General features: G+C 37.3%; 1 protein-coding gene across 2 annotated transcripts; it reads right to left on the bottom strand.

The window, feature by feature from the left end:
- Window positions 1-624: 624 nt before the first annotated feature.
- Window positions 625-13,352, bottom strand: LOC130091428 (E3 ubiquitin-protein ligase TRIM39). Of its 2 annotated transcripts, none has more exons than XM_056259313.1 (8): window positions 13,199-13,352; window positions 8,845-9,464; window positions 6,351-6,446; window positions 5,989-6,222; window positions 2,930-3,077; window positions 2,797-2,841; window positions 2,660-2,686; window positions 625-1,292 (listed from the first exon to the last, which is right to left on the bottom strand). In XM_056259313.1, the coding sequence occupies exons 2-8, from the start codon at window positions 9,460-9,462 to the stop codon at window positions 757-759; spliced, it is 1,704 nt and encodes a 567-aa protein (XP_056115288.1). In that variant the 5' UTR covers window positions 9,463-9,464; window positions 13,199-13,352; the 3' UTR covers window positions 625-756. The 2 variants fall into 2 exon arrangements, with proteins under 2 accessions (XP_056115288.1, XP_056115289.1); XM_056259314.1 differs by having other exon boundaries at window positions 5,989-6,219.
- Window positions 13,353-13,781: the final 429 nt, after the last annotated feature.

Raw genomic sequence — 13,781 nt, 5'->3', positions numbered from 1 at the left:
ATTACCTGCAGTAACTTGCCATCTGACACTGAAATGTTTATTTCATCATGCTCGCAATTACACTTCATAACAGAAACATAAGGTGCAGTGTGTGAGAATTACACGAGTGGACTAAATGAACCTTTAACGGTGGACAAGATACAAACTAAAATGAATTTACTAACATTCAGGTTTTATTAAAGTATTAGGCTAACTTCATCTTCAATGCCTGACAAGTAATACAGTGTACACAATAAGTGGATTGCAGTGCAGTCTTGTTTAATTAACAAGAAATATGTAGGCCTATTATTTTAGTCTTTTTATTCTGAAGAAAAGATAAAAGTCACCATGAAATCAAAATGGACATTTTTTTTAATGCTATGTGTATGATTAAAGTGCAATTAACCAAAGTATGTACCCCCTGTTCCCCTCCCTTCTTACAGCAACATCTCCTCTCTGATGATGCGTTTACTGGCGTGAGGGCGGGGCAACCTGTCACTCACATGAGATCGACCAATAGCAAACCACAACCGTCTAATCCACAACCAAAGGACAAAATCAAGTCCCGCTCTGTATTTTTTCTTGTTCAGGAAGCCGGTTCACTCGGATGTATGTCACAATAGGGAATAAAAGACTTTTGCAACCTTTGTTTAATGCCGACTTTAATAGAATAAGAAAGATTAGAAGATTTGTTGGTATGAAAAGGCTATTTGTTAGGCAAAAAAGAAAAGCCCAAAACATTATGGAGCAGATGTTTGGTCACAAAACCTTCTCAAGTCACTGGACAGGCGTGATCACCAGCGGAGCATCATTTTTGCCTGTTTTGTTGGTACAGGGACTGAAGAACGGATAAATGGTCTCAGAGAAGTTGTCCATGAACGTGTAGATGTGCATCTTTGCGTCCACATTATAAAAGGACACTTGGCCTTTTTCGTAGTCCACAAACAGCCCAATCTTCTGAGGCTTCAGGCTGAGGGGAAGGGCAGTGGAAGGCTCAGTCCTGAAGGCAAAGTTGTTCTTGTCCCGCAAGCTAAGAAACCAGTAGCCGTTGCTGGGGCTGACTGTGATCTTACCTTTCCTGTTGCTGGAATGACTGGCCACCCCCAGGTCCCAGTCGGTCTTTCCATCGACCTCTACCTCCCAGTAGTGTCGACCCCCGCTGAAGCCCTCGCGCCCCAGAACACAGACTACACGGTCAAAGCGGTCACGGTTGTTGGGAACATGTTGGTGCCTTTCACCGCACCACACCTTCTTCTTGTCTTCTGATAGGAGGAGACGTGGATGAGCAGTGCTGGAGTCCAGGGTCACATCAACTGATGGAAAAAGTTATGTTTAGAATATAGTTTGGATTTAAAAGAGTCTATGATTGGATCATAATTGCTGTGGTTATTATGTTTCTAGCATGTTATGTTTGGTAACAGTTCTTCCAACTCTAATTGATGGAGTGTGTAGCTTTTCATTTCTTAAACAACCATGTAGGAAGACACATCATGGCCATATTCCAGGTTGACAATGTCAAGATTCATCAGGCTCAAATTATGAAAGAATGGTTGGGAGGAGCATGAAGAACCTCTTGATGGAAATAAATTAGGGCTGTCAAATGATTAATCGTGATTAATCACATCCAAAATAAAAGTTTTTTTTTTACATAATATATGTGGGTGCACTGTGTATAATTATTTTATATATATATAAATACACACACATGCTTGTATATATTTAAGAAATATTTTCATGTATATACTGTATATAGATTTATATATAATTTATATTATATATAAATATAAATATTTTATATATAAATAATATTTTTTTCTTAAATATACATGCATGTGTGTGTATTTATATATATACAAAATAATTATACACAGTGCACCCACATATATTATGTAAAAAAAACTTTTATTTTGGATGTGATTAATCGTGATTAATCATTTGACAGCCCTAATATAAATGTTTAGATGTTATTTCCATCAAGAGGTGCACACATATTTTGGTCAAGATCTTCGAGTAATGATGCTGAAAATTCCGCTTTTCATTACAGGAATATATATATATTTTTTATTTTATTTTATTTATTTGATATATTAAAGCAGAAAACAGTTATTTTAAATTGCAATATTATTTCACAATATTACTGTTTATACTGTATTTTTAAATCAAATAAAAGCGGCTTTGGTGAGCAGAAGAGACTTCTTTTTACGAACATGAAATAAATCATACCGACCCCAAACTTTTGAATAGAGACACACATAAAAATGTAATATAATTGTGATTAAATATTCTTGTACTATATAAAAATTCTAACTGGAATTTTATTAAATATTATGCAATTCAATATTTATTTTATATAGAAAAATTGGATTTGGCAAATAATGGGTCAAGCCAATCAGAAAAATTCTGTTTAATATAGTTTAATTAAGTATATCATGTCATACTGTTTGACATGTCATGTTCTTGCACAAGAACAACAGAAATTAAGTTATTTTGACCTTCCTAAACACAGGGGATCCAGGTGATATGATGTGCAGGAATCAACAAACAATATAAACTGTTATTTCAACTATTTAGGACTTTATACAAGAGGGCAAAGCTGTAATTAAGCCTAGAGGAAGAAAAAAACTATATATAGTGCCTGCTTATATATACACTGCAATAAAATGTAATCTATAACTCATACCTGCATATTCCTGTACTCTCTTCACTTCTGCAAAACATTGAAAGAAGAACATGTTATTGAAAAGAAAAATGCATTTCGTAATTCTACATCAGTAGTTATATAACAAATTATGGTATGATAAACACTTGCAATCTTACTTGGGTGTGACTTCAATGGTGATTGGTTAGCGGACACAGAGAGGCCTAGAACAGAAAGAAACGATGTCACTGCATGCAGGAGCATCCGCCACTAGATGGCGCTGTAGTTTAGTGTTTGACAGGTGTCACTCACAGACTGCAGGCAGTTTCTGAAGCTCCTGCTTATATTGTTCCAGTAGCTGACAGACTGAGGCGTAAATTGCTTTAGTTCCAAGGTCACAGGTCAGCGATACACCCGTCCAGTCTTTCTTTGACATGGGAGTACTGACATCAGAGTAGCCCTGTTGGAGAAGACCAAGAGCAATTATTGAGCTTGGTGTTTAAAGTGGCATGCTTATTATCTCTCTATAGTTTGCCCATTATGAAATGTCTGGATTGACAAAGGAAATTCAAGGCATTCAGTAGCTTATACAACAGAGAACACACCAATACACACAATATCAGATATAACTAATTATAAAAATCAGCAGTCCAGTATAACATTCAAGTATATGTCAACATGATAAAATATATGCAAGATAAAGTATGTGTGCTGGAGGTTATAATAATATAGTGCAAATTCAATAAATAGCTTAATAGTGCAAGGATAACACTGAAAATATATAAGTAAACAAGTACAAAATAACAATTGTGCATGAAGGCAAATATAGCCTGAAAGCAACAGGTTACAGCCACAAGACAAGAGTATAAGTGAGTATTATAGCATTGGCAAAAGAATTAAAGAAAGGCAACTGGAAAATATATATAAAAAAATGCAATTATACATACTTTTAATAACATTTTAAACATTTGGGGAAAATTTTAAATAAAATATTTAATTAACTTAATTTAAAATATATATATATAAAATTCAGCTATTTATTAGCTCAAAAAGTGATGTATTTTTTAACCCTACAGTTCAAAATTTTGGGGTCAGTATTTTTTTTTATTAATGCTTTTATTCAGGAAGGTGCATTACATTAATCAAAACTGACAGTAAAGAATAAAGAAAAAAATTTGTTACAAAATATTTATATTTCAAATGAATACTTTTTTATAAACTTTTTCTAATAATCAAAGAATTCTCAAAAAAAATTATAAAAATATTTATAAACAATAATAATAAGCAGCAAATCAGCATATCAGAATGATTTCTAAAGGATCATGTGACACTGAAGACTGGAGTAATGATGCTGAAAATTCAGCTTTACATCATAGGATAAATGAAATTTTAAAATATAAAACAGTCATTTTAAATTGTAATAATATTTCACAATTTTTTATTGTATTTTCGATTAAATTAAGAACATGCAGCCTTGGTGAGAATAAGAGACTTCTTTCAAAAACACATTTGACCTAATATATTAATTCTAATATATATACAGTGCCTTTTGAAAGTATTCGGCCCCCTTGAACTTTTCGCCCTTTTGCCACATTTCAGGCTTCAAACATAAAGATATAAAACTGTATTTTTATGTGAAGAATCAACAACAGGTGGGACACAATCATGAAGTGGAACGAAATTTATTGGATATTTCAAACTTTATTAACAAATACAAAACTGAAAAATTGGGCGAGCAAAATTATTCAGCCTCTTTACTTTCAGTGCAGAAAACGCTCTCCAGAAGTTCAGTGAGGATCTTTGAATGATCCAATCTTGACCTAAGTGACTAATGATGATAAATAGAATCAACCTGTGTGTAATCAAGTCGCCGTATAAATGCACCTGCTCTGTGATAGTCTCAGAGGTCCGTTTAAAGCACAGAGAGCATCATGAAGAACAAGGAACACACCAGGCAGGTCCGAGATACTGTTGTGGAGAAGTTTAAAGCCGGATTTGGATACAGAAAGATTTCCCAAGCTTTAAACATCCCAAGGAGCACTGTGCAAGCGATAATGTTGAAATGGAAGGAGTATCAGACCACTGCAAATCTACCAAGACCCCGCCGTCCCTCTAAACTTTCAGCTCATACAAGGAGAAGACTGATCAGAGATGCAGCCAAGAGGCCAATGATCACTCTGGATGAACGGCAGAGATCTACAGCTGAGGTGGGAGACTCTGTCCATAGGACAACAATCAGTCGTATACTGCACAAATCTGGCCTTTATGGAAGAGTGGCAAGAAGGAAGCCATTTCTTAAAGATATCCATAAAAAGTGTCGTTTAAAGTTTGCCACAAGCCACCTGGGAGACACACCAAACATGTGGAAGAAGGTGCTCTGGTCAGATGAAACCAAAATCGAACTTTTTGGCAACAATGCAAAACGTTATGTTTGGCGTAAAAGCAACACAGCTCATCACCCTGAACACACCATCCCCACTGTCAAACATGGCGGTGGCAGCATCATGGTTTGGGCCTGCTTTTCTTCAGCAGGGACAGGGAAGATGGTTAAAATTGATGGGAAGATGGATGGAGCCAAATACAGGACCATTCTGGAAGAAAACCTGATGGAGTCTGCAAAAGACCTGAGACTGGGACGGAGATTTGTCTTCCAACAAGACAATGATCCAAAACATAAAGCAAAATCTACAATGGTTCACAAGTAAACATATCCAGGTGTTAGAATGGCCTAGTCAAAGTCCAGACCTGAATCCAATCGAGAATCTGTGGAAAGAACTGAAAACTGCTGTTCACAAACGCTCTCCATCCAACCTCACTGAGCTCGAGCTGTTTTGCAAGGAGGAATGGGCAAAAATGTCAGTCTCTCGATGTGCAAAACTGATAGAGACATACCCCAAGCGACTTACAGCTGTAATCGTTGCAAAAGGGGGCGCTACAAAGTATTTTGCACGCCCAATTTTTCAGTTTTTTATTTGTTAAAAAAGTTTGAAATATCCAATAAATTTCGTTCCAATTCATGATTGTGTCCCACTTGTTGTTGATTCTTCACAAAAAAAATTACAGTTTTAAATCTTTATGTTTGAATCCTGAAATGTGGCAAAAGGTCGAAAAGTTCAAGGGGGCCGAATACTTTCACAAGGCACTGTATATATATATATATTAGAATGGTGCTTGTCAGAGCAAAACATTCCACGGTGTTGTGAGTGGCTTTACTATGTGGGCATTGAGGTGATTTCTTATTGGCTCATGTCAAAAGAGCTCTATGATATTTGAAAATAGACTAAATAGTCGAAGAGAAGAGACTGAAAAGATGGGTCTCAAATGAAATCTGATGCACACTTCAAGGCATGTTCTCTTGACACATTACAGACCTTCAGTCCAGTGACAAAATTGTCAGTCTGGGCCAGTTTAGCCAGCGCTGCGCTTCTCCTCCTCATCTCCGTGATCTCCAGCTCCAGCTCTCGGATCATGAGCTCCGCCTGGTGCTCCGCCGAGTGCCGGTTCATCTCCGTCACTTCCAGCAGCTCGGCCTGGCTGCGCTCGAGAGAAGCCATCAGTGCTCCGAACACCTGCATGCTGCGCTGCACCTCGCCCTCGGACAGCTTCTGGAGGAGAAGAGCTGGATTTACACTGCAGGTAACCACAGCGGTTCACTTTTCTCGAAGAAGTGGGGGATTTTTATTGTTGTGGGATGATGAAAAGTAAACAAGTGAAAGCTACTGTGTAAACTCACTTTGACGTCAACTAGTGATTGTTTGATCTCCTCCACCTTCTGCATCCTCTCCCTGGTCATCTCCTGTATCTCTGTCTCTGTGGTAGAAATCTTCATCTGTGTGAAAGTAAACAGGAAATGATGCAGCAGGAAGTGGCCCAGATTTTACCAGTAATGCTACATACATTATATTAATATAGCTCCAAACCAGTGCTTAAGCAATATCAGAGCTTCATGTACATTTTTACATCACAAATATTATTATTCTTTTTTTTTTTTTTAAGAATGACAGCTCCTTGTTTTTGAATCATAGTAGTGGCCAAAGATCTCTGCCCATATCAGTAATACTCAGTGGACCCAAACGAGTACCAGTATGTGGACACTGAAGTCACACTTCCAAATGTATGAATGCCATTGGTTTAGTTAAAATAAAACCAAGTGGAATTTTGCATTTTATTTAAAAAATTGATAGCACAAGCACACCTTTAAGCAAGAAATGTTACATTTTCATTTATTATTTAATTTATTTATTTTATAGATTGACAGCACACGCACATTTTTCAAAACAAGAAATGTTACATTTATGTATTTATATCTATTTATTTAGTTATTTAATTTAATAATTTAATCTAAAGATTTAATTTAAATTAAATTATTGAATTAAATTATTGAAGAAATCTGTCATTTATTTTGTTTTATTTTTACCATTTAAAATGAATTTACCACTTAATGAAATGAACTCCACTGACCGCAGTTGGATAAAAGTAATTACTAAGTTACTTCATTAGTTTGCAAATGCTACATATTTTTAAGAGGACATAAAAATTAAGAGCACAGTAATATATAATAATTAAAATATTAATATACAATAACAGTTATATAATAAAAATAATGTAATAGTTTGGGGGCCAGTGAGGTGTGAGGGGTTTTATTTATACTTCCAGAGTTGGGGAAAGTTACTTTTAAAAGTAATGCATTAAAGGGATAGTTCACCCCAAAATGAAAATTCTGTCAGTAATTACTCGCCCTCATGTTGTTCCAACCCCGTAAGACCTTCGTTCATCTTCGGAACACAAATTAAGATATTTTTGATGAAATCTGAGAGCTGGATCACTCCTCCATACTAGTCCATAGGCTTCTTCAGGGATTGAACTTGTCGGCCTCGAAAAGTTATTAAAGACATCGTTAAAATAGTCCGAGTGACTACAGTGGCTCAATCTTAAGTTTATCAAGCGACGAGAATACTTTTTGTGCGCAAAAAACAAACAAAAATAACGACTTTATTTCAACTATTTATGTCCTTCTCTTTGGGCCTCTAGTCAGTTAACGTAGTGTGATTCCGTAGAGCTACGTCACACGTAGGCTCACTATTGGCCGACGCTGGTCATGTGCGTGATGCGTGTGACGCACAACAACAGAAGCTTACGCTATTACACTAGTGAACTGACTCCAGGCCCACAGAGATGGACATGAATAGTTAAAATAAAGCCGTTACTTTTGTTTGTTTTTGCGCACAAAAAGTATTCTCGTCGCTTGATAAACTTAAGATTGAGCCACTGTAGTCATTTGGACTATTTTAACGATGTCTTTAATAACTTTTCGAGGCCGGCAAGTTCAATCCCTGAAGAAGCCTATGGAGGAGTGATCCAGCTCTCAGATTTCATCAAAAATATCTTAATTCGTGTTCCGAAGATGAACGAAGGTCTTACGGGGTTGGAACAACATGAGGGTGAGTAATTACTGACAGAATTTTCATTTTTGGGTGAACTAACCCTTTAAGATTGCGTTACTCTCTACGAAGTAACTAATTGCATTATGGAAAGTAAAGTGCATTACATTACTTTTTTGCATTTTTTCTCCTCTGGCTGGGCTTGCTTGTTTTTCAATAAATTTATTCTTTTTTGTTGCCAAAAATAAAGGCCCTTTCACAACAAAAGTGAAATGAATAAGCCTCAGGCTGATGGAAATGCAAATTCTCGCCTGTACAGTAGAGGGCGCAACTCAAATCTGTCAGCTGTGCTGCCATCCTGGATTTTAAAAGAAAATTCAACACAAATTTAAATGTGCTGTTTATCTAAAGTATTTTTTTTTGCTTATTCGAAGGTCAGCAGCAAAGACATTGGTTAATAATGTCTTTATAATGTCACAATAAAGTGATATTAAATACATAAAGTATATTTGTGACATATTTAATTATTACAGGTTTGAGTAATATGGACAATTTTACCCGGTATTATTTATTTTGAGGAATACTGAATGTGTTTTAGTGCAAGTGAGAACAGTAAATGCATGTTCACATTTAGTCCAGAACTATGTTCACACACACAACACCTCTGCACTCACTCACGATTTCTCTCAACATGTGGATTAAAGAGCTGTTGCTTGCGTTTTTGTTGTACATTTAAAAGCAGTGTTACTTTACTAGTTACTTGGAAAAAAAAGTCATTGATTACAAGTTACCCCCAACACTGTTTGTTATATTCCACACAGACTCTTATTCCTCATTTCATCCTACCTTATAACTGCGCCACTCTTTCTCGGCACATGCGATGTCGTGTGATTGGTGTTCGGTTTGTCCACACTCAATACAAATGCATTCCAGATCCGACAGGCAGAACAGCTCCAGGTTACGGTGATGTTTTGGACAAAGGGGCACTTTCATGGCATCTGCCGCCCCACTCAGGGTATACCTTCGCAGGGACAGCTGTCTGGCAAAAACAGGTAACTGGGTGCCATTAGTATCCGTGTTCGGTGTTTGTTTAGACCTGCTTGATAATCTCTGCTTCATTTCTTCAAGAAGATAACCTGGACGGTGGCCTGGCTCTGGTTTTTTCCCCTCTTCTTCAGCCTCTACAGCTGCCCCGACCCCCCCAGGGTCCCCCGGGTTTGCCATCATATGCTTAAACTGTTCGGTGATCTCGCGTAGAGTCCGATTAATGTGGAGATCGGGCTTTCTCTTGAAGGACTGCTTGCAGAGAGGGCACTGGCAGAGCTTCGCTGTGTCCCAGTAGTGCCTGATGCAGGTCATGCAGAAGCTGTGGCCGCATGGCGTGGACACCGGATTGTCGAACACATCTAAGCATATTGAACACAGCAGCTGCTCTTCAGACAAGAAGCTGCGTGAGAATGGCATGGCTGTGCAGAGGGAAAGCAGGAAAATGGCAAGATAAGAGATGAAAGTGAGAGAAAAAAGCAGAAATTAATGGAAATCTACATATTTGGCTGCATGACATGGGTAGGAAATTTTACACTTTACAATAAGGTCTAATTTGTCTCTCTGCAGTCAATAATTTCATCCCTTAAAGGGTTAGTTCACCCAAAAATGAAAATGCTGTCAGTATTTACTCACCCTCATGTTGTTCAACCCCGTAAGACTTTCGTTCATCTTCGGAACACAAATTAAGATATTTTTGATTAAATCTGAGAGCTGGATCACTCCTCCATATAGGCTTCTTAAGGGATTGAATCTGGCCGGCCCAAAAGTTATGAAAGACATCGTTAAAATAGTCCGAGTGACTACAGTGGCTCAATCTTAAGTTTATCAAGCGACGAGAATACTTTTTGTGAGCAAAAAAACAAACAAAAATAACGACTTATTATATAAGTCTGACTATAACTATATTAACTATATATTTTTTTATAGTTGAATAAATAACTTTATTCAACTAATCATTTCCTTCTCTGTGGGCCGTGATATTTCACGTAGTGATATTGCGCAAAGCTTCTAGGTTGCACGTCACACGTAGGCTCACTATTGGCCAACGCTGGTCATGTGTGTGATGCGTGACGTACAACCTAGAAGCTTTGCGCAATATCACTACGTGAAATATCACGGCCGTACAGCGAAGGAAATGAATAGTTGAATAAAGTCGTTATTTTTGTTTGTTTTTTTTGCGCACAAAAAGTATTCCCGTGGCTTGATAAACTTAAGATTGAGCCACTGTAGTCACTCGGACTATTTTAACGATGTCTTTCATAACTTTTGGGCCGGCCAGATTCGATCCCTTAGAAGCCTATGGAGGAGTGATCCAGCTCTCAGATTTAATCAAAAATATCTTAATTTGTGTTCCGAAGATGACCGAAAGTCTAACGGGGTTGAACAACATGAGGGCGAGTAAATACTGACAGAATTTTCATTTTTGGGTGAACTATCCCTTTAAAACTCATTTTTGAGAATCAAAAATACATATTTAAATGTTTTTCCAGTGAAAATAATTTCTTCATGCCTTAAAATAGTTCGAATGTAACTCTACACCCTTACTTAATTTATGCAGATCAATGAATATGCAAATTAGTCCCCGCCTCCACTCACTCACACCAGCTCAGAATACATGAGCCACTCGTCTAACTTTACTGTAGTAAACGCTACACGATGGCAAGTGGAAATATTAGTTTATTTCATTCATATATGTTTGAATCAGAAACTGATTCAGAAGTGTGAGAGTGAATTATACAGGCTATACGTAAGCAATAAGGTACGAGAGGCTGTGCTGTATCGTGAATAAGTAACGGCTGGAGGGCGTTGTTAGGCACGACGCGAAGCGGAGTGCCTGCAACCCCTTCAGCCGTTACTTATTCACGATACAGCACTTGCCTCGAGTACCTTATTGCTTTTATAAAACGGTTGCCACACAATAAAAATATTAAAGCCGAAAAATATGTATCTATGCAACTTTCATGAAGTAAAATCACTAAAAGCCTGCCTTCCGCTGGAAAAAATAGTCCCGGAACGTGAACAGCAACAGAAGTTACATATATTATTTCGCCAATAGATGGCGGCAAAGACTGTCTTTATGAGTGAGTGAGTGAGTGAGTCTGTAGAGAAGGCTTTTGAAAGGACTCGAACTTGTGATCACGGAGAAGACAGACGCAACTGACAGATGACTAACGTTATGCACGGAAAACCCCATGACTGTTAAAAGGACAAAATATGCAGCGGACATTCAAACGCATTTTTTTATTATGAATATAGGACTGACCTGAAGGAAAATGCTACGTCTACTGTAAATGCAGGTACACTCGCTTACTCGATCTCTCACAATGCTCTGCTCTAGCTTTAAATGAACAATATCAATGAGATGAAACATCTGTTTAAGTTGCTAAGAGTGGTTGCTAGGGGTGTTGTGTAGTGATACATAGAACCGTTGGGTGAAGCGGTCATAGCCGTGTTTTATCGTGAATAAAGCACAGCTATTGACCAATCAGAATCAAGGATTGGAACTAACCGTTTTATAAAAGTCCATGTATCAGAATGGTAATGCGTTTTATGTATCGCTCTCTACAACGTTGAACACATAACGGTAATTGATATGATTAGCCTTTGGCTTGGCTACGTTATCAAACAGCTAATAATGTGTTGCTAATGTTTCACAAAAATGAAAAGTCTTCTAAAAATCTGAATCTAAGAAACGCTTTGAACAACTTATGAGGCATATAGTTAATCATAACATCATAATATACATCATAGCTCACCCGCTTTAGCACTTTATGTACCCGATTTCCCCGTACCTTCTTAAAGGGATAGTTCACCCAAAATGTTGTCATCATTTACTCACCTTCTGCTGAACACAAAAGAAGATATTTTGAAGAATATGGGTAACCAAACAGTAAATGACTTCCATGGTATGAAAAAAAAAGATACTATGGAAATTAATGGGGCCTGTGGAATTATAAATGTAAGAAACGGTTTAAGATCTGCTGATCCTATATCCATACATAACATCACATGGATAACTTACGGTGAACTAAAATGTTTTGGGCATTCAAGGTGAACATAATGGCATCAGATCAGTTTACTGATAGAGTTTCCAGTGAGTTGGTTTTGTCAGTCTTTGATCTTCCTACTGAGAGTCAAACTATGAGTTAATGTTTACATAGTCTTAGTTCTCAGAACTAGATGGTGCTTAAACCTTTTGATAATGTTGTCTAACCCATCGATCCTGTTGGTTGAATTCTTTTGAGATAGATCTGCTGGAGTTTCATGACCAGAGGTGATTTTCTGTATTGTCTTTAGATGCTTTTGGTTTAGCAGTCACTTCTAAGGCTGTGTGTAAGGTCAATACATTTAAGGACTGCCCACTGAACGCCTATAAGATACCATGTAAAGTACCCTTAGCTAGACTTGATGACTGCAGATACTCGTGTTCTCAATAAAGAATCCTGCTGAAGATTCAACACAATCTCCTTCACGTCTGAGCTTCCTACAGGCCCATAAACTGACATTCTTCAACATATCTTCTCTTGTGTTCAGCAGAAGAAACTCATACAGGTTTGGAATTGGAACAACTCGAGGGCGCGTCTTTAAAGGTGTTCTTGCTCATTAATGACAGGAAAAGCCCGGCCCCGCATGTTGATGGGATTGTTTATATGTGACGGTAGGAAACGGACGATTTCAAACCCTATTTTTGATACCGTCTTTGGTTCACTGCAGTTTTAAGGTGAAAATACTTAGCAATGGTGTTGTTGAATGACGAATTTGCACATGGTTATATGTCCACATAGACCTAAACAACATTAAAAACTTGATTTTCACCACAGGGGATCTTTAACATTAGTTAATGCATTGAGTATCAATAACTAACATCACTGTACAAAAAGGTATCCTAAAAATGTGCTTCATGTGGTACTATCCAACAATAAGTAAAAATGTTAGTCACTCTGACTAAAATCAACCTGACAAATTGGGCTATACCAATACAAATAATTTCAGTTGGTATGACTTGACATTCGTTTCTGTGTTGACCTGAAAGAATGGGAACATGACAAATGCAACCTATAGGATTATTGGATGTTAATAGTAATAGTCTTAGGTTCAGGGTGAGTTTCATTGAGTTTCTAAACACACTAGATTGAGAAAATGGTGTTCTCACCTCTAATTAGCAGTTTCACACTGGAATGAGGCACTACTGGCTAAAGTGTGCACATATTGTGTAAGAGCTCATCACGTTTCAGTTCTTCTGCTTCACTGGAATGTTCCTTATTTTCCAAGTATCTTAGCCATCTGCAGCTAGATGGGTTCTGGGAATCCAAATCTATTTCCAACTGAGGAAATCAACACATGCACACAAATACAACCATTCAGTTGTACTTCCGACTACCATTCTGTCAGTGGCGCCCAAAGTTTTTTTTTAAGCTGAATGCAAATAAAAATATCAAACCAAGTTACATCTGCTAAACATGATCCAATTTCTCAATTGACCATTTTCCCAATGACTTTTAAAGAGTTAGTTCACGCAAATATGAAAATTCTGTCAGTAATTACTCACCCTCATGTCGTTCCAAACCCGTAAGACTTTCGTTCATCATCGGAACACAAATGAAGATCTTTTTAATGAAAGCTTTCTGTCCCTCCATTGACAGCCTATGCAACTACCACTTTCAAGCCCCAGAAAGGTAGCAAAAGACATCATTAAAGTAATTAATGTGACTCTAGTCGTTTAATGCAAAAAAACA

The sequence above is a fragment of the Rhinichthys klamathensis genome, unplaced genomic scaffold, assembly GCF_029890125.1.
Source record: "Rhinichthys klamathensis goyatoka isolate OS25496 unplaced genomic scaffold, OSU_Roscu_1.1 h1tg000165l_1, whole genome shotgun sequence".
NCBI classification, from domain to species: Eukaryota; Metazoa; Chordata; class Actinopteri; order Cypriniformes; family Leuciscidae; genus Rhinichthys; species Rhinichthys klamathensis.
Note: the sequence above shows the minus strand (reverse complement) of the source record. Positions and strands in the feature narration are given on the sequence as shown.

Coding starts and splice junctions, on each gene's coding strand:
- LOC130091428 (XM_056259313.1), bottom strand. CDS start 9,462: ATGCCATTCTCACGCAGCTTCTTGTCTGAAGAGCAGCTGCTGTGTTCA. Junction 3,078..5,988: donor ATTTTGTCACTGGACTGAAG/GTCTGTAATGTG, acceptor CTTCTCCAACAG/GGCTACTCTGATGTCAGTAC. Junction 1,293..2,659: donor GAGAGTACAGGAATATGCAG/GTATGAGTTATA, acceptor TTTTTCCATCAG/TTGATGTGACCCTGGACTCC.